This window comes from Suillus bovinus (genome assembly GCF_016758785.1).
Source record: "Suillus bovinus strain UH-Sbo-P2 chromosome Unknown EDB93scaffold_75, whole genome shotgun sequence".
Lineage (NCBI taxonomy): Eukaryota > Fungi > Basidiomycota > Agaricomycetes > Boletales > Suillaceae > Suillus > Suillus bovinus.
The window spans coordinates 1-19,990 of NW_024542131.1; the positions used below are offsets into that span (position 1 = coordinate 1).

The following is a 19,990-nucleotide window of genomic DNA, read 5'->3' on the forward strand; positions in this document are numbered from 1 at the left end:
CCTCGCATTCCCTTTCGCTCTCTACTTGTCGCTTCAGCAGAGCCAGTACATCTGGCCGGACCCTTTCGCTGACGAAGCATACCCATGCTCCGTTTCACCACCTGACTGATCCTGTGGACAGTCCCCTTGCCCTTACCGTCTGGACGGTAACCTATGATACGATGCATGATGCATCCCCTTTGCCCTGATTACCTTTCTTGATCTCTGACTCGGTGCGCAGTCGCACATGCGACTTATACTTAGATCCGCAGCTGCACGATCGTGCCCCTGCATGTTTCACTTCTTATTCCGATCTTTGACTCACTATTCTTATCTGCACGTTCAGAGCTCGCCCGTGTCTTGCCTCGAACGTGCCTTCCTTTTATGGTCATACCCTTTCCTGTTTACTTCTCTTGGTAGTACGAGTTATCATCCACTAATACGCTTCCTGTCCTCTATATAAACTCGCTACCATGTAACCTATTCCTTAACTTGAATCTACTTGGTTCTTGACCTCCTACTCTCACCAGAGTGATCCTTCTGCCTCGCCAGCAGTCTATATTCTATCTTCTTATCTGCTCTTCACGGATAAGCCTATAGTCTCGACCTTTACTCATCGACTTCATCGACGAGCAAAGCCCCTGTTAACTAGTTGGACTTCTGTCCTTCTAATTAACGACGATCCTTACGATTAACCTTTGGGTGTCGTAAGCCTAGGCCGATATAGCTTATCGTCTCGCACCCGCATGACATAAGCTACCCGATTTGGACATAGGCATTAAATCGTACTTGCCGAAGACACACCAAGTACGACCCCTAACCTTGGGCTAGCCCAAGGACGTCCTCGACCATTGACGACACACGCTCTGTTTGAGCGTCGCCAACAGATACCATCCAAGTCGTAACAGATGGTACAGTGCACTCTCAAAATAAGTGCGAGAATATGACAAGGTGACGGCGTCGATACGAATGCTAAAGCTTATGCCATCAAAGAGAATGGATACAGCATGTGCGCAAGTGCTGCATTGAACACAAGACCTGCTGTGAAAGTCAAGAGAGAACTCTAACCAGGCACAGAAAGCAGAACTCGTGCCAAAAATGTCGGGATGGTACTCCGGATAGTATAATGGGTCATAAAACATAGGATATGTGGTCACTGCGTGTAATTCATTATGGAGGGGGCAATCATCCAAATTGAGTATGCAAGGTCACGTGCTGGCAAGTTTGTTGATAAACATCTCGCCAGACTGTAATGCCAAACATTGAGAAGTGAATGAAAGTGAGAAATGGAACCACATACCAATGCAGCCAGAGGAGGCAGGCAAGAGAAGCACGGCAGATGGAAGACAACGAGAGGGAAATTGGAAGGCAAAGGAGGATTAATTGAGGACCGAGCATCGCTCTTCAAGTTATATGACAGATCGGCCTAGAAATGGATCTGAGACGAATGCAGTGGCAGTGTTTGAAATTTGACAGTTCAGTACAAGGGGATTGCTTACGTCACCAACAATGTTTGAAGACTCGACCTGTTATGAGAATTATCGACCTGGGACAACATTTCAATCAGTTTCTCAAGTCTGCTCACAAGCCATTAGGACCAAGCTGAAGACAACATCAAATGAGTTAAAGAGCCAGCCACCAAAATTACTCAAAAAATAGCTTATTGCAGTGAGATGCAGTGAGAACGACTGGAAAGCGATAGAGGAAATATGTTCCTGTGGTTGCAGATTTTCTGGTAGGTGCGTCGACTGACCTCAACGGCTTGGTAAACAAAGTGTTAAGTAGTGATTGGTGGCACGAGCATATCTCAGAGTACAGTAGTGGGACGGTTCTTGACATCAAGTTAGAAAAAAAGACAAGATAAAGAATGTTGGACCCTTGCATCAGCAGCCAACAATTCTGCAAGAGCGACACCTTCTACACATACAGTATGAATTGAAGGGTCATGAGCGATAGAATGAATAACACCTGTGAAAATCAGAAACATGGACCAGGACTATGGTTACGACTTACTTGCAAGCGAAGCAGGTTGAGAAAAAATTTCTCGGGTAACCACCAAGACGCTCATGGCAGGCTCAGAAGAGATTGTGATTCTCGTATATGGGCACTTGGTACCACATGGAACTCAGGGTAGCTGCAACTAACACGATCAACTAGGGTATGCAAGAATGAGTAGGGTGACAGCGGATACAACAACTGGCATACTGAGAATGAAGGCGGCACAGCCATCAAAGATGTTCAACAAGGACTGCATGGCATCACACATAGTGTACAATTGTCTGGAAATTGGTTGTATGGGATCAGGTGAAAAGGTCGAGATGAAGTCACTAACCATCACTCACGCAAACACAGAGTCGTAGTCCTGATTAACCGAATTGCAAAATGTGGCAGTCCACTAGAGCAGCAGAGATCTTCGCAGGTAGGATCTAACAGTAATAATCAGCGATCACATGAGAGAATCACATGAATCTGCAGGACACATACGTGCATAGATGCCATTTAACGCAGGTGTTTCAGATGTGTTGCAAGTGAGATCGTGATTGACACATTGGACTGCTGACAGGAGTACGTGACGGTGGCCAGGATACTGGCAACTAGGATCCAGGTGTATTGCACAAAAGAATCAGATGTATAGAGCGTGCAGACAGGAACATTGATGTGATTGGAGCGACAGGACAACAGACTGAAACATGGGTAAGTTGACATCAATGTATAACACGACTGATCGAGTACAAAGCCCGAATCTCCTATTCCATGGCTTGAAATGAATTTTGAGTTCGGACAAAACCCTTCTTGTCCAGAAGATCGGACATTCAGTCGGTCTCGCTGTCGATCAGTGTACTTTGTTCGAATGAGAATGATCACAACCTACCATTCTTTCCTCCTCTTCATGTCTGCTGCAGTGTTAGACCTCATCAACTTATATGACGGCGAGGGTGCTGTGATCTTTAGTATGTATCTGCACTCTGTCCTGACTTACAATTGACAAGCTTGATACAGTAGAACATCAGAATCGTGGCAAACCATCTTTTGACATGAAGAGCAGCGCTGTTGTGAAGGCTTTGGCTGGAGGCAAGATGACAGGACATTCGTCTGTTTTGGTAGCAGTCAACAATCTCTACCACAATCCGCTGATGCTGGCAAGTATGTGTGTGAGGACATATGGTCGTGCAGCAGGTTAATCCACTCACTGCAGGCATGGTCAGGTCGATGGCCCAAGATCTCAGTGGATTGTGTATATGCGGAATCGGTTGAGCTGGCCAACTTCCTGGTGGCTGAAGCTAGGAAGCAAGAGGGTGCTGTGTATGCATCTGCTGAAGGGCTGACGATCAAAGATATATTACGGCACAATTCGGTGTAGTCAGGTGAACGTGCCTTGGAACAAACCAATAACAGGCAAGCATGAGTTGAAGTAGGCTAAGGTGATAGATGAGGCAAAACATTGTGCATGCTTTCTGAAGACAAAGTATTCCTGTTAGAGCAGTGCATTACATTATGGCATGTTAGCATAGAAATGAACAGCAGCCTTAGGGTACTAGGTGTTGGCGCTAAAAACTGATGAACTTGCAGTGTTTCAAGAGACTACTTGATACGGGTTTGAATCATAGTATCATAATTCAACACTGACCTCTATACTTGCGGTCTGTAAAGTCAAACAATGTTCACGATTCAAATGTACAACCACATGCGTGTTTCTTCATTGCAGAACACACCGGCCAGGAACAGGCCATTTGGCATGCTGCGCGGGAACAGTGCACCCCAAAAGGGCCAGAATGAGTACTTTGCGATGCGGTGCACGACCTGAATAAAGAACAGGATGACATTGGCCATTCAAAATTTAAAGGCAAGGAAGGTAGTGATGTGTGGGAAGAACGAAATAGGAAAGGGATTGAGCCGGCGGAGTAAAAGAGGAATTAAGTTCACGCGCTTGCAGATTTTCTTGTAGGTGCCTGGACATTTTCATCTGACATAACCCTCTCTCTACTTCGTAGAGTCGGGGAGGGGTCATTGCAACTGCTTTCGCAAATTTCCGACATTGCCAGGACCGAAAAACCCGTGTGTGACCAAGACTGACTTGTCCAGGATTGCCCAGTTGGGAAACAATGTGAATTCTCTTCGGATCGCCCCAAAGCGGTAGTGGCTGAGTACTACCGCCCAAAACATTACTCGATTAGGGAGTCTCATAATATCAATGTTTGCCAGCCTCCCTAAGCCTTCCCCTCCCTCCTGTGTAATAGGCTTGTATATATAATATGTATTAGCCATTATATACCTAATATAATATACTTAACCACTTTCATTTGCTACCGGCTACCATTGGGCAATCAGTTCTATCAAAACAATATAATTTGCATTTTTACATTGTTGCAGTAGGAGATATATCAATCGACGTTTTGGGGTGCTGGTTTGAAAGGCTGACCTTCTCAAACAGTGAATGGCGATTGCTGAGTATTGAATGTTAAATGTTAAACCCTCGTAATCGTCGAAGCCTTGGTAAGGCTCTTACATGTTCCCAGGTGTGGCAGCGACTTGCCCTTGCCCCATGCTCACTGGCATGGATAATCATCACATATTCAAGCTCTGCAGCTCCAGCATGAAATGATTGTCCTTGAACTATCGTGTGGTTGAGGAATGAAGCATGTGGTTCGGAGGAAGGCACGGCATACGCGGTGGCACTGGCTTCAGAAGAGAAAGATTTCGTGCTGGCCGCTGCAAGCTTGCAGGCAGCGGAAGAATCTTTGGTAAAGAGTCGTAATAATCGAAAATCAAAGAAAGAATGATGCGCGTCGGATATCATGTAAATAAAGCAAAATAACGCGTCCTTGCACCTGAACATTAATCATGTCTCTCGACGACATCTGGGACGCACCAATTTCCCCCGCTCACGCTACTACGCCACACTCTGATACAGTTAGCTCTCAGAAGCGTCCAAGACAGACCCTATTTCTTTCTGACTCAGACAACGAGGATGACCAACCAGCGCCGAAGAGACCTACTAGCTCGATACCAAGACCAGACGTAGACGCGCTCTTTGCTGACATCGATAATGATGACGTAGGGGAGGATGATGACCTGAGATATAAACCCCTTGCACCTGCCCTTGACCTCGAGGCACTCCGCAAACAGGCCGAGGCAAAACACGCGTTGACACCCCATCAAATCTTGCCTAGTAGTTCTCCACCAAGAGATCTAGGTCCTGACGAAGACGATAAAGGGGAAAAGGATGACAAGGGAAAGGAGAACGAAGGAAAAAAAGAGAGAAAGAAAGTTGCATTACTCGATGAAACAAGTTTAATTGGAGCATCGGGGTTTCCACAGCTCATTCAGAATATTAAGGACTTCAAGGTTAAAGGGAAAGGTCATGAGGTGAGTTACACTGACTTCGGACTTGTGCGCTGATGCAGATGCCTGGATATCTGTTTAGCATTCAGACCTCCAACGCATTCTCCAAGTATACCAGTTTTGGTCTCATAGATTATATCCCAAAACTCCGTTCAAGGACACCATTGAGCGTGTTGAAAAATTATGCCACTCAAAACGAATGCAGGTACGAGCGAATATCGATCACGTTCGCATATCACAATCACACATGAATGAAGGTCCGATTAAGCGTATGGCGTGATGAGGCGAAAGGCCTTGTCAATGGCAAGGAGCTAGGAGAAAACGGTAGCGACAACGTTATCGACCTCACCGATCCAAATTTTGAGGGCGCAGACGTGAATGACGATTCGTCTTCTTTACATGCCCCGTCTCTTCCACCCTCATCGTCAGAGGCTGAAGACGATGACTTTGATATCGATGCTGTCGTTAGAGAGGAGGAGAAACGCCTTGCTGCGTTCAGAGTACAACGGTCTGTTTCCCCGGCACCTCCCGCATCAAAAGCCAAATACAAAGTTTTGCCACCCGAAGTTGTAGATGGGATGGACATCGACGAAGAGGCGATGTGGAATGACCTCGAGATATTTGATGACACAATCCCTACCCCTGCTCCGCCTCCGACTAGTAAACCAAGCCTCTTAGTCGATGACCAGGGCGAGGAAATGTGGGATATGGTGCGAGAATTGGAGAGAGAAGAGTATACGGCATCGAAACAACTTCCTGTGTCATCCGTGTTGAGCACGCCTTTGGAAAAGAACGCTAACATGTCCCTCGGGACAAATGACCAAGACTTTGATGATATATATGCTGCATAGATTCGGATGGTGCGTACACATGAGCGAATGCCATATTTATAATATTTTTATCGTTGAATATAACGAACTTCTTCGTTCATCACGTTCGTCTTCCGATTCCAGCCAATGTGGACATACTCCTCGAACATCAGCTGGAATCACGTGACCTAATCATTGATAATCAGATCTAGGATGCCGCATCATGAATCATGATCAGTGATCACAATGTCTTTGACCAACCCAGTTCCAGATCTTGAAGCAGGTATCCAATACTGGGCCACTCAGCCTGCAAACTACGACGGCGTGCTCGGTCTGCTTCATTGCTAACCACTTTACCATCGAACATCGGCTAACATCACATCCAGGTGGATTCGGAACGGGGGTGACTGAGATCTCACTCCTCGCCGACAAACATTTGTACTGAATTATTGATGACAGTCACTTCCTCGTGTCGATTCTCTTGGATCACGTCGCTTCCTCCTTGATCTACTCCCTGAACTATCCACAGTCCCATCACCGTTCCAGAGTCTCTCCGGCCCGCCGTCCAAAACCCAGCGTGTGAGAGCTCTTGATGTCGGCGCAGGTGTCGGGCGCGTCACATCAGACGTTCTCCTTCATCTCGTTTCAGATGTTGTCTTGCTCGAGCCTGTAGAGCCTTTCATCAACGAAGCCCGATCCCGTGGAAAAGCCAGCGAATCCGGTTCAGAAATTAACGACAGCGGGTATAGGGTTTTATGGAAGGGTATCGCTGATCGATCGAAGAGCGTCACGTTCTTCAAAGGTGCCTTGCAATCTTTTGATCCGATCGCACCAGGGACACCTCTGGATCGTGTCGGTTATCTACCGCAAGATGGTGATGATGAAACGGAAACAGGATTCGATGTGATATGGTGCCAATGGTGTCTCGGTCACTTGAAAGATGATGACCTTGCGCAGTTCCTGCAGAGGAGCAAGAAGGCTCTACGTGATACGAGAAGTCTCATCGTAGTGAAGGAGAATATATGCGGCGAGCAAAATGAGCCGCTAACCGTTTTTGATGAGCAAGATTCTACTTTCCACTCGGTTTGTAAGAAGCGATTTTGTATTACAAAGTCTTGACTTGCTTTGTAGGTCAGACCTCGCATTCAAAATATTTTCCGGATGCTGGTCTCAAATCATCCAAGAGAAATTCAACACGGGCTTCCCCAAGGCTGTATCCTGTAAAAAATGTACGTTTTCCCTGGCTGAACTCTTATCCTGTGCTTACTTGCTTCAGGTACGCACTAAGGGAGGCATGAGATGTTCTTCAAAAGTTTATTATCGTTGTCAGCGATGCATGTAGGCGTGATATGTGATTGCGTCCGTAGGGCAGGAGTATGCACCATCGAGCCAACACAAAGACATGAGACATCTGACATCATCTGAGCTTCTATTCCAACGTCATTGTCTGTACAAACAGCTATCATTGTTGGCGCTGTACGAGTTTGACGTCGTCGATGTGCCTGAGAAGGCTGCGAACAGAGGTTTGATATGACGAGGCCATAGATTTATTCCCCAAACTGGATAGCGCCAGTCATGCCAACAACCCCTTCATCGTTTTCGCACCACAATTCTGCTTTGTCCTTTGCCACAATGGCACCATGTATCGTCGCGGCACGATTCACAAGAATTGGGTTGTGCGCGCGATAGCTGAAGGTGCGCAGTTTGGCCCCTGGGCGGTGGTAAATGAGACACTCTAGAAGCATAAGGGCTGTCAGGGGCCCGTGAACAAGTCTTTCTAGGGATAGAATTTACTTGATATTATCTGAGAAGTAAAGCTTGGACTCACCTGGATATCCTTCAACTTTCTGCGCGTAATCCTTGTCCAAATGTATGTGATGTCCGTTGAATGTAAGAGCAGAAAAACGGAATAACGTCGTCAATGTCGGAGTGTACGACAACGAAAACTCAGACTTTGGGAGATCGTTCACTGATTAGAGGTGTCGGCATCAGCACCCAGGTAAACCATTGGTTGATATGAGGACTCGCCTTGACGGGGTATGCGGCTCCCTACACTAGCTACAGGTGGCTGATAGACATGTGCTCGTTCCTCCACTATCCCAGGTTCACTTCGTCCTTCCACGGTCAGTTCAATTCTCTGTTTCACAAATATCATCGGCTTCCCGCCATCAAATCCTTTCTTCTCGACCTTGGCTACAGTAGACACGGCAGTGGCCTTCTCTCCTACTTTCAATTCTCTTTCCTTGTTCCATATCATGGTGCCACCCGCCCACATCCGGCGTGTGAATGGTTTAGGCGGACAGAAGTCAGCGTCGGTCCCATCTTTGCGCAGTAGTGCCTCTGGATTACGTGGATGGAAGAAGGCAAGATGGTGTCCGTATCCGAGAGGTGTACCTTCTACAGGGGATGTAAATGGGCGACCACGCGTGCCGTCGCGAGTAGGTAGAGTGATGTAGAGGTCTGAAAGGTGATTAGAATGAAAGGTATCAGTGAGGACAAGTGATTTGGGAGATGCTATCCATGCATCGAGAGCCTCCAGGTTGAAAGGGGATGTTGAAAGGAACCGACGAGCAGGTCGTGTCCAGGAGCACGTCATGTTAGGACAAGTCCATTAATTATTTTTTTCCAAAATAAGAATTATATTATGTTTCCCAGCTTAACAGACTATTCCGTCAACGCCTTTCCTCGTTGGTATAGTGCAAAACGGGAAAAACCGACCTCCGCCACAGCACCAACACAGATCCCTTTCTACATCGCCCCATTCCGTCCGATTTCCACCAAAACTAGTGGAAACACCTCTGTTCGAGCCTAGTGACAAACCTATCTGATTACTTTCTTGAAATTCTTAAATTTAAAAAAATGACGGTCTCAAATTAAGACTTCCCACGCCACCAGCACCGCCACCTTCCTTATTTGGTAGTCGCTCCTCCTCCCCATTGCTTGCAGCGAAGAAAAAACATGTTTGTGGCCTCTGCTGGACCGTTGTAAGTGTACGAAATACATGTACTTATTCAGCGTAGTTCAATGTATCCATTTCGGCCATGATTCCCGCACCAACTTTGCGATGCGAGCGGTATTTCTTCACAGCATATTCAGCTTGCTTAGCATCAAGACCCTTCCTGCACGAACGCGGGTGCTGAGAGACCGGAGGCGAACTATAGCATTGAAATGCTCACCCATAGGCGTCCATATAGCGCCATGTTTTGCGGTAAAGGCCCGGATAACTTTGGTAGGGCATGCACCCAGTATCTCAGGAACAAGTCTCCTCGCAGTTGGAAAAGTGCCATCTGCAAGCACTCGTAAGCCTGCCGGACTCGTCAGAATATCACTAGATGGCACAGGACTGTTCAACTCACGGATTTTGACCCATCCCCAATACATCTCAATTGGATTTAGCTCACAATGGAACTTCGGCAGAAAATAGCACTTGTGCCCAGCAGCCTCGATGACAAGCTGCAACTGAGGCTTCTCTGCAAGAAAATCGGCCTGGAGTGAGAGCACCTTGCGCATGCAGCATGTTGTCGACTCATTCGGACGAAGATTGTCTTCAGGAGCTGCATTTTCGTCCTCGGCATCATCAAATAGTGACTGCGCAGCAGCACTTCGAGCGAGCGCGTCATGGGCCTTTTGTGACATCTTGCATGATGCGCAGTCACCAATAAGGGCTTTCCCATTGTTTCCAGCACACAACCTGTCCCAAAGGCCGCGCTCTTCAAGCACGACCTTCATCCCTTTCGGTTGGTCACGGAATTCGTAGAATGGATGGTCGGATGGTAAATTCTCCGCAAAACACATATCCTGAGCCACTCCACGAAGAGCAGGGTTTGGATTGTCAGCAGGAATAGTGGTGGAATGCATGTGACGCTGCTTGCCACCAGGTTTGACGTTCATCTCGTTCGCATTTAATGTGTTCACCGTGAAAGCACCGTGAGCAGCAGATTGATCAAAGAAAAACTCAGCGACGGCATCGGGATAAGTCCACTCGAAGAGCGGAATAACTTGTTCAACCTAACATTAATTAGCACACATCATCGTGACAGTGTAATGCAAATATTGCTTCGTACCTGTTGAACAAGCATCTCAGCCGTCCACCAACCATCTGCATTCTTTCCTGGAAAAATTATCTTGCGAGAATCATAACATTTGAGGTGTTCGTTCACGGGCAATGTGGTGTCCTCGGCTATCTAAGTGACAACATTAGTCAAAGAACCACAAACGTGAGAGCTGGAAAAACCTGTTCTTCCGACAGACTCAATCGACCTGTCTCTTCTGTTATGAAGTCCGACACATGAATTGCTTTCCCTTGACCCTTCTTTCGCAGTGGCATTTTCCCCTCCTTTGTCCAAACCCTTTGCTGCAGTTCATTGGACCTGAATATACTCTCGTCATGATGCACCGGAACATGTTTTCGCTCACCAGGAAGCAAGGTTGGCTCTATGACGTCTAAGGTTTTGTCATCATACGTGTTCCGTAGGTGTTCGTTCTCAGCCACTTGGGCTAAAAATGCTTTTCGGTATTCCACGACATCAGCACGCTCGTGGCCATCAACATATATCCCCTTCTTTACACTGGTGAGCTCATAGCCTAATTTCTTCAACCAACGTCTCGCACAATTTTCGGAGATTGTGTTTTTCCCCAGGTTGAGACCCAGAGCAGGAATGATTGTTTCATTGACTTCGTGCTGAAGTTTGCGTGGCGTGATCTAGTAAGTAACATCAATTCTCTATCATTCTTTATGATTGGGTGCACTACTAACTTTTCCAGCCTCTTGTACAGTCAAGAAACGACGAACGGATTGGTGCACTCGCTCGTTATTCAACAGTGATGGGTGTGCATGGTGTTTTCCAGCTTGAGATGGTGGGAGGGTTCGGAATCTACAGATGTAGATGACAAGGCGACGAATCATGCGAGCAAGGTAAGGCCCCTTACCCACAGACTTTGCAATAGCAAGGCTGGCTCGTGTTGCAGGATTTTTGATGTTGGGGATTCGCCGATAGCGCTCGAGCAACTCCAGGTAATTTCTGACAGCATGGAGCTTGAATTGTGCACTGAAAGACTTGTGCTTCGTAGCATCTTTGATTAATCCTTCGATGACCTTGCCTATTGGAACATCGAGAGGATCCAGCTCATCGTCTGCAGTAGGATCGAGGAATGAGGCAGCCTCCGGCACTGGCTCTGTGTTATTGTTAGATGTAGTGGTGTCTGACAGCAGCTCAGGGGCTGTGTTGCAAGATTGTGTTGGTGGTGCGGGTGGCTCCAAGAGATTGACCCATTGGTCCGAGTTTTCCATGTCAGAAGGTGTGTCCGAGTCTGACTCAGAGGATATGCTATCTGACTGCCGAACCTCGATAATAGGCTGGGAAGTATGTGGTACTACCGAAGCGGAGGACCGAAAGTAATTGCTGAGTTTTGCTGTCCCAACTGCTGCTTTGCAAAGTTTGCTTTGCTTTCGGTAGAAACTGCTTCGGCTCGTACCAGTGTAGCTGCCCTTGGCTTTAAGAGGGGCAGCATCGAGATGGTTGACAGGTTTGGTAAATATTTTCTGCCAGAATTCTTCAGCAGCGGCTAGTATCTGGTGAGCTTCGAATTCTTCGGTACCCTCCTCATCAGATGCCTCGCAACTTTGGGTATCACCAGCAGCCTTTCGTTTCTTGCCACCATCACCATGATCCAAGTTGTCATTGACAATAGGATCCTCGAAGTCAGAGATGGCACCAAGGTCTGTGATGTCATGCTCTAGTAAGCTGACAATCCAGCCTTCACCATCCGCGTCTGAACCTGAATCTTCTTCGTTGATATAGTCCATGTCATCTGGGTCCTCGACATTGTCAATATAATCTTTACTGAAGAATTTGCTGCCGGGAGCTCGCTGAGCCTGGGCCCGCCGAGCCTTCTTGTTTTTCCGGGGCATGTTTAGACGGGAGATTGGCGCACGAACATATTGTTTTTTTTGTGAAAAATTGGGACTGCTTACATAATCTACGCCAATTTTTTTTATTGCAGATTCATGATCTTTTGACCCAGTTGCACGCCAAAAATGTCAAAATTTTCCTTATCACACCACAATCGAGTTTGCAACAGAGAGGCCTATGCTATCTGTTTTGCACTGTATTTCATGTGCAGATTTTCAATATGGACCCCGGTTCAATCGGACATAGAAAGAGCTATGCATCAACTTTTGGCAGAAATCCGGCCCTAAACGCGTTTGTCATATCTTCGCACGGTTCTCGCATATCGTTACATAAATTACTATGTCTATGTCCCCTTATATATATCAAAGTCCTCGGATCTTTATCCCTGTTGTTATCTTTTATGTGTTGCCTCGAACTGTCGCCGATCGTAACGGGACAGCTGTGGAGTCCACTCTTGGGCCGGTTCGTGTTCCTACCGTCGATGATTTGGTACAATTCATGGCAGACCTTTCGACCCGTCTATCTGACGTCGAGCTCGGCCGTGATTGGTTAGCATTTGTGAACCCGAAGTTCGATGGGTAAGACCATCGGAAACGGACGTAGCTCGACTTATCTGGCGGTCATAGTTGGAATTTTCAGCCTGGCGGTACGTGTATTTTCGATCTCGGTCCTACCAAGAAATGGATTGAGAGCTGCGCACCTGATCATATTGATGTTTCCGTGATTCAAATACTTGAGTGTCACTTGTATTTGTAGCACTCGCGACTTGTCTGAGTTAGTATTGATAACAGCATAGCCTTGTAGCATGATATGCTTTTGTTTTTCCGGTATATAATGGGACAGGCCGCAGCAGGCTCTGCCGTGAGCGGCCTTTCTCGAATGTCAGTCTCCCACTAATCAACTGTCACTGAGGGCTTATCGAGCCACAGTTCCCCAGATACAATGTCTAACCCGAAATTTAGGATCGCTATCTGGTAAGTAAGGTGTCTGTCTGGCCCTAGTCAAGTTCATTACAATACTATTCTAGCGGAGGAGGGGTAGGTGGTTTGACTTTAGCTGTTGCTTTATCCCGGCATCAGGATATTACAGTCGACGTATATGAAGCCGCCCGGAGCTTTTGTGAGATTGGGGCTGGTGTTGGTGTCTGGCCTAGGGCATTCAGGGTACGGATCTCAGAAAATCAAAGGCACGCTAGCCCCAGACAATCATCCAGGTCCTGCGAAAATTTGGACCCGACTTCGAACAGCAACTGCTTGAACGCTGCGGTTACGAATACACAGAAGAATATGGTCAGTGGAAATCGTATACGATAAATGTCCAAATCCGCTGAGAGAATTCTAGTCGCAGCTGTTAGGAGCCGTAAAAGCGATCAACCCATTGGCATTGAGCTGTTCGACTTGATGACGAAAGGTCAACTTTCCTCTGCATTCAGATGCATCTCAGACTGAACACCGCTGGTGGGACAGGCAAACTTATGCGTTTCCATCGAGCCGACTTCCATGGAGTACTACTCTCATTTCTTCCACCGTCCTGCACGACGCACAATGCCAAGCGATTAACATCATATACCCAGCCCTTGGAAGACTGTTCAGGAAATTCACCAATTACGCTAACATTCAAGGATGGATCGACTGCAACATGCGATGTTTTGATTGGTGCTGACGGGATCAAATCTACAGTCCGACCTTGCATGTTGCGTGAACTGGCTGAGGGCTTGGATCCCGATAAAAAGAAGTCTGTGCTATCTTGCATGAACCCAATCTGGAGCGGCGTCGCTGCATACAGAACGCTAATTTCCGCAGAGAAGCTGCGCGCGCGTTTCCCTGACCATCGCATCTTAAAGGAGTTTACCCAGGTAAGCTTAATTCCAGTTTCATTTCATACCATTGATCTGGCGAGGCGCTTTCATTCACAGTACATGGGAAAAGATGCCGTGAGACTTTTTAATCAACAATGTGCACTGTGTTAAGGCTGATGCATCGTAGTACTTCCTTGCATACCCCCTCTTTCTTGGGCAATATATCAATTTTGCGGGTTTCACGCTCGAACGTGATCTTGTTGACTCTGCGTATGACGCTGACACAGAAATACCTCGTCCGTCTTTCAAAGGGAAAACAGACGACGAGTGGGTTAGCGAACTCACTGCCCAGCAGTTTGTCGAGCCTTTCAAAGACTTCGAAGAGGATGCACAGCAGATTCTCGAGGTTTGTCGTTCGTATCTGAGTTACTGTTCATTACTGACGATTTCCGCAGTGTGTAGAAAAGGGCACGCTTTGGGCCGTACATACGGTGAAAACTTTACCATCCATCAATTTCAGGCGAGTCGCGATCATGGGAGATGCTGCGCATGCAATGGTGCCGTTCCAAGGCTCCGGTGCTGGTCAGAGTATCGAGGTCAGTTGTGTACAACTGCACTCCGGGAAATTTACACGTGTTGATTTGATTTGATAGGATGCTTACTTGCTCATGACTGTTCTTGGTCACAAGTCTACAACCATAGAAACGGTACCTAGGGCCCTCGCCATCTACGACAAGTTGAGAAGGCCATTTTCATCGGAAGTGGCTCTGCGTGCAATGCGTAGTGGCCAGCTATGTGCGTTTCAAGAGGATGTCCCTTTGCACGAGCTCGGTGATACGATCACCAAAAATTGGGAGTGGGCATGGCTGACCGAGTTAGATGATGCTTTGGAAGAAGCTGTCAGGCTTTTGGAGGACAGCTCGATCGATGTCAACTGAGAGATTTGATGTACTCGTGACTCTGCCACGGCAGTCTTTCTCGCGAGCTGAGAGTACAAGATGATTTTGTATGACGTTTATTGTGAAAGTTACGACTGTTCGACTGTTTCCTCTAGGTCTACTTCTTTCTAGATACCACTATGTAAGTCTTGTATGGATATTGATACGTGCCCTCCTCCTTGTTAATCCAAACTCTGCCATCTCCCCGCTCAAGGATACCCTTGACGTCCTCTAGTACCTTGGCCTTTTCATCTGGAGGAAGAACGGCGATGTAACTCTTGCTTTGAGCGCGATCCGTAACAATCTGTTCGCTAGCAAGAAGATGATATGCCCACTCTTCCTCCTCCTGAGGATGGAACAAGGAAGTATACTCAGGTGTAGAGAACGTCTTTCTCCAGAGACCCAGACGAAATTGGGGCGTCCCTTTCTCATGAACTTCGATGCAGTCACGGAGTTGTGCAACCCAACCTGCACCATCCCTTCAACAGCGTCAGAAGAATGATGCAAAGAAATAACAGGAGCAAACCTGTCTTCAAGGTTCCAGATAAACACAACTGCGCCGTCCTTCTTCAAGATACGGCCGAATTCAGCCGATGCTTTCCCATAGTCGGGGCACCAATGGAATGCCTAGAAGTCCGATGCGGTAAACAACCCTTGTATCGACAGTACTACTTACCTGTGCGATAATGACAAGGTCTGCCCACCCGTCTTCCACACCGGTGGCATCGAATGTCCCTTTGACAATAGAGCTGCGATCGTCGTCGACAGTCTTCATCCACACATCACGCATGCCGTCGCTAGGTTCGATGGCTCTCAGCGCACCAATGCTTGTAGCCCACTCAGAGTGAGCCAACAAGGCACGTGTGAAAATACCAGTCCCTGCCCCAATTCTGAAAACCAATTGAAGGAAGAAATAGTAGTGTGTGCGACTCACTCGACAATGTTCAAAGGTGCCGTGCTCTTGGATACCTGGCGAATGTACGAAAGACACTCCATTGGGTATGAGGGGCGAGCCCTACGTTGTATTAGCATATGTGGATCACGCGGATGATAGTCAACTCACCGATCATATAGTTCGTTCGTCCCAGTGCCGAATCCTGTCTGTGCAACAAGGTGCACCTTTGTCGTCATGGTGCGTACGTGCTTTAAACTTGACGTAGAGGAAGCTAAAGCGAATCGCAGAGATACGATCATGGATGGGGAACCAATGCAGAGACGATATTTATATGCATAGCATGCAAGTCGCCTTCGGGGACCCGGCGGGTCCTAGTGTTGTGGGCAGAACTATTTCTACTCAGCGCAGAATCACGCGCTAGGGGTACTAACGATCCAAATTCAAACTCAACCAGTCCTGAATACACTGTGCTTGTGTGACCAAGCCGTCGATAGACGGACTGGTAAATCTGGGTTTGAATTTGGATAGTGCGCGCTGTAACGTGACCCGCAGCCAATCCGAAAACTAAAATTTTGTCGATGACGCGAGTCAAACGCGGTCGCGTCTGTATTTACTCTACAACTCCAATGGACGTGAACTCGGTCATCCAAACTGTGCGGGAAGAATCACTGGAAGGACTAGACTTATTTTCTCGCTCGCTGATACAAGAACGGCTCCCTATTGACTACATCGAAACCCTCAGTAGCCAAGATAAGACGGACATCAGTTACGCAAAATTCGTAGATGCAGGGGGATTGTCTATCATAACGACCTCTTGCTCTCCTTGTGCGACCTATTTCAGATACGAGGACAGGACTTCATGATTGACATACAGTTTTCTTGGGTTCGTGGTGTCTTTTGGCGCATTCTTCCAAGCCTGCGTCGGAGACGCAGCCTTTTGAGAGTCATGCATTGTCCGTTTCGGTCACGAAATACAGTGTTTGTTCTAGCTCGCTCGTTTGCTATTTGCAGAATCGGTTTTACTCCTTTTTCTCTAACGTCGTGCTGGTTAATTCTTTTAGGTATTCTTTGGCGTCGGATATGTGTTAGTACTCGCTAAATGATTAATTCTTTCAGTATCCAGGTCTCTGTTTGAGTCGCGCCTCGATTCTGAGACGTCTGACATAACTCTACAGTAAACTCCGTTACCGTATTACGAATATCTTCGAGTCAAGCAAACTCAGCACCAACCACGATGCCACTGGGGAGTCTCTCAATTGAGGCCTCAGATACCTGTAATTCGACTCGTTAGGCGATGTACGTATTGTGAGAGGAGCTGTTCAGGAAGCACTAGGTGCCCAGCCACGAGCACTATGGCACGATCCTGGCCATGGTGAAAAATGTCTCATCTTCAGAACGAAACATAACCTTTTTGATGCATGATGCTCAACGTATCTTCAAACTCAACGCAGTAAATTTTCTCTCAAACATTCTCAACAATAGTGGATATTTTCAAGATCTCCTCAACTTGTACTATTATTGCATCGCTAAGTCTTCAAGGCAGGTTTACTGTTCATTGCATTGGTATGTCAGCATCGTGGTGTCAACTGATGGTCAATAATACTTGCCACGCTTCTTCTTGTCCACATCGTACCACTCCTCGCCGTAGCTCGAAGAAGCCTCTTCTGCGGCCAAATAGGTGTGTCAGCATCGTAGTGTCAAGTGACGGTCAATGATACTTGCCACGGGCCACATCCTCGCGCTTGGCTACGGCTGCATGTTATGTTAATAACTATAATGCTACTGACATCATGAATACTCGCAGCGTCCCATAATATCTCCTGACATGGGGTATGCGACTGCCAGAGCCACCATGGAGGCAAGTGCGTTAAGCAGGAAGAAACGCTGCATGTTTGAAGTTGAGAGGAGTAAAGTTTAGAGCTTTGTCAGTACATACCTCGAAAATCAGGGGTCCTTATACCTTGTTGTAGGTTCGCTTAACTAATCAGACCTTGTTAGAATACGACGTGGCACGATATGATGATGACAATGCATTGTATCCAAATGAGTTTTTGTCGTGAATGACTTGGACTTGGATTCATGAAACATGCGCCACCTCGTGGGTTGCCATCACGCATGCCGTCGCTAGGTTCGATAGCTCTCAGCGTGCCGATGCTTGTAGCCCACTCAGAGTGAGCCAACAAGGCACGTGTCTCCCTGCTCCAATTCTGAAAGCCAATTGAAGGGAAGAAATAGTGGTTTGTGTGACTCACTCGACAATGTTCAAAGGTGCCGTGCTCTTGGATACCTGGCGAATGTGCGAAAGACACTCCATTGGGTATGAGGGGCGAGCCCTACGTACAGCTCAGTATTAGGAATGCTTTCTTCCCGCACTCAAAAATGTCTCGTTTTCAGAACGAAACAGACCGTATCTTGATGCATGATGCTCAACGTATTGTCAAACTCAACGCAGTAAATTTTTGCTGAAACGTTCTCAACAATAGTGGATATCTTCAAGATCTCCCCAACTTGTACTATTATTGCATCACCAAGTCTCGAAAGCGGGTTTACTATTCACTGCATTGGTATGCCGCTAATTGTTGACAACTACATGAATACGTGCAAGATGCTCGTAGCGCTACTTCCTGTAGTCGTCGTCGTAGCTGATAGTGAAGTAGACCCCAGCAGCCTCGTGGTGTCAACTGACGGTCAATGATACTTGCCGCGTTTCTTGTCATCATTGTAGGTAATAATATCAAAGTAGACGGTAACTCCGTCTTCGGCTAAATAGGTATGTCAGCATGGTAGTTTAAACTGACGACGGTCAATGATACTTGCCGCGCTTCTTGTCTTCATTGTAGGTCTAATAGCGGTACTCCGAAGAAGCCTCTTCTGCGGCCAAATAGGTGTGTCAGCATCGTAGTTTCAACTGACGGTCAATGATACTTGCTACGCGCCACATCCTCGCGCTTGGCTACGGCTGCATGTTACGTTAATGACTGTGATGCTACTGACATCATGAATACTCACAGGGTCCCATAATCTCTCCTGACATGGGGTATGCGACTACCAGAACCACCATGGAGGCGAGTGCATTAAACAGGAAGAAACGTTGCATGCTTAAAGTTGAGAGGAGTAAATTTTGAAGCTTTGTCGGTGCATACCTCGAAAATCAGGGGTCCTTCTTATACCTTGTCGTAGGTTCACTTAACCAGCCGGACCTTGCTGGAATACGACGTGGCACGATATGATGATGATAATTGTGCATTGTATCCAAAGCTCTGAAAATGGGTTTCTGTCATGAACGACTTGGACTTCGATTATGAAACATACGCCACCTCATGGGCAACAGCTCGTTGTGGGTGCATGACGGCCGAAGCTGTAACAGCATTGTCTGACGAGTAATATGATAAGTGATGCAATCAATTGGCTGAGGGGCTTTGAACCTTGACGCGGACGCCTCATGTGACGATGCTTAATTGAGAAAGTTTCACATTGTCAATTTGTCACCTCAGGCCTCAGATCTCGGATTCTGTCACAGATCACTCTTTCTCGTCATGGGATAGGGTGCCAGCTGCTAAGGTGGAGTACCACTAGTAGTGGTACTCCACTCTGGCCCTCCACGTTTGCAGGCACCATTTGCTTGCACATCGAAGCAGTACAAAGGGGGAAAGAGATCGACACACGAACCTTTTAATATTTTGATTACATGACCGCGGAATGTCAATATGCCATTTTGCCAGTCGGTTTGGCAGAACTGGTTCTGCCCGGCAGATGACAGAGCCCGGCAGAATGTCAAACTGCAGGGAATCTCAGCGAGAGATGTCCTAATAGCTTATATGACCAGAGTAATCTCGATCGACTCAGCAACTGCACTTCCTCAGTACCTGTAGAGCAAAGAAGAATTTCAGTTGTACTACGTCGTAACATAGACGATCATTAACCCGAAGTGTTCAATCAAGTCACTCCAGCTTGAGTACTTCTGTTCTGATACTTTGTTCGCAGTAGGTGGGGACAATAGCCTGTGACGCACCCTTTGTGAATGAGTGAATGTCTCATTGTCATCTTGAAGCTTTGATTACTCATCTACCAATTATTAGCTGGGCTTCGTGAAGTTGTCATTGGCCTCGCAGAACTCCACCTGAGAGACAAAAAGTTGTTGTGCACAAGTATCTGCGTCGGCAGTAGTATGAGCGCAGCAGGCATCTTCGTAAACGAGGCACAACCATTTTGTTGAAGCGAAGTCATGAGTTCCGGAATTGTTTGTACTTGATCGAGGTGTGGGTGTATTGTACATATTCATAGCGCTGTCTCGAACAAGTCTCGAAAAGTATATC

General features: G+C 47.1%; 6 protein-coding genes across 6 annotated transcripts; 4 read left to right on the forward strand and 2 right to left on the reverse strand.

Annotated features, from left to right (window-relative positions):
- Positions 1–2,869: 2,869 nt before the first annotated feature.
- EDB93DRAFT_1107302 (uncharacterized protein) lies at positions 2,870–3,756 on the forward strand (the record flags this gene model as incomplete). The annotated part of the gene is made up of 4 exons (XM_041447710.1): positions 2,870–2,930; positions 2,980–3,123; positions 3,186–3,334; positions 3,631–3,756. 4 exons carry the CDS (start codon positions 2,870–2,872, stop codon positions 3,754–3,756), a joined length of 480 nt encoding a protein of 159 aa, XP_041303427.1.
- A 1,065-nt stretch (positions 3,757–4,821) lies between these two features.
- On the forward strand, positions 4,822–6,173 carry EDB93DRAFT_1092803 (Swi3-domain-containing protein; the record flags this gene model as incomplete). Its single annotated transcript, XM_041446462.1, has 3 exons — positions 4,822–5,346; positions 5,405–5,527; positions 5,580–6,173. 3 exons carry the CDS (start codon positions 4,822–4,824, stop codon positions 6,171–6,173), a joined length of 1,242 nt encoding a protein of 413 aa, XP_041303428.1.
- Positions 6,174–6,377: 204 nt separating this feature from the next.
- EDB93DRAFT_1242662 (alpha-N-methyltransferase NTM1) lies at positions 6,378–7,429 on the forward strand (the record flags this gene model as incomplete). The annotated part of the gene is made up of 5 exons (XM_041452045.1): positions 6,378–6,462; positions 6,518–6,534; positions 6,591–7,218; positions 7,268–7,364; positions 7,408–7,429. 5 exons carry the CDS (start codon positions 6,378–6,380, stop codon positions 7,427–7,429), a joined length of 849 nt encoding a protein of 282 aa, XP_041303429.1.
- EDB93DRAFT_1172484 (uncharacterized protein) lies at positions 7,342–8,732 on the reverse strand. Its single transcript, XM_041450388.1, has 3 exons — positions 8,160–8,732; positions 7,960–8,100; positions 7,342–7,908 (listed from the first exon to the last, which is right to left on the reverse strand). Exons 1-3 carry the CDS (start codon positions 8,725–8,727, stop codon positions 7,679–7,681), a joined length of 939 nt encoding a protein of 312 aa, XP_041303430.1. The 5' UTR covers positions 8,728–8,732; the 3' UTR covers positions 7,342–7,678.
- Positions 8,733–12,866: 4,134 nt separating this feature from the next.
- EDB93DRAFT_844558 (uncharacterized protein) lies at positions 12,867–14,895 on the forward strand. Its single transcript, XM_041457669.1, has 9 exons — positions 12,867–13,017; positions 13,071–13,206; positions 13,257–13,332; positions 13,385–13,453; positions 13,510–13,898; positions 13,959–13,976; positions 14,029–14,247; positions 14,297–14,437; positions 14,495–14,895. The coding sequence occupies exons 1-9, from the start codon at positions 12,986–12,988 to the stop codon at positions 14,777–14,779; spliced, it is 1,365 nt and encodes a 454-aa protein (XP_041303431.1). The 5' UTR covers positions 12,867–12,985; the 3' UTR covers positions 14,780–14,895.
- Positions 14,839–16,020, reverse strand: EDB93DRAFT_844504 (S-adenosyl-L-methionine-dependent methyltransferase). The gene is made up of 5 exons (XM_041457668.1): positions 15,843–16,020; positions 15,714–15,794; positions 15,456–15,669; positions 15,306–15,406; positions 14,839–15,258 (listed from the first exon to the last, which is right to left on the reverse strand). The coding sequence occupies exons 1-5, from the start codon at positions 15,971–15,973 to the stop codon at positions 14,898–14,900; spliced, it is 888 nt and encodes a 295-aa protein (XP_041303432.1). The 5' UTR covers positions 15,974–16,020; the 3' UTR covers positions 14,839–14,897.
- Between the last annotated feature and the right edge of the window lie 3,970 nt (positions 16,021–19,990).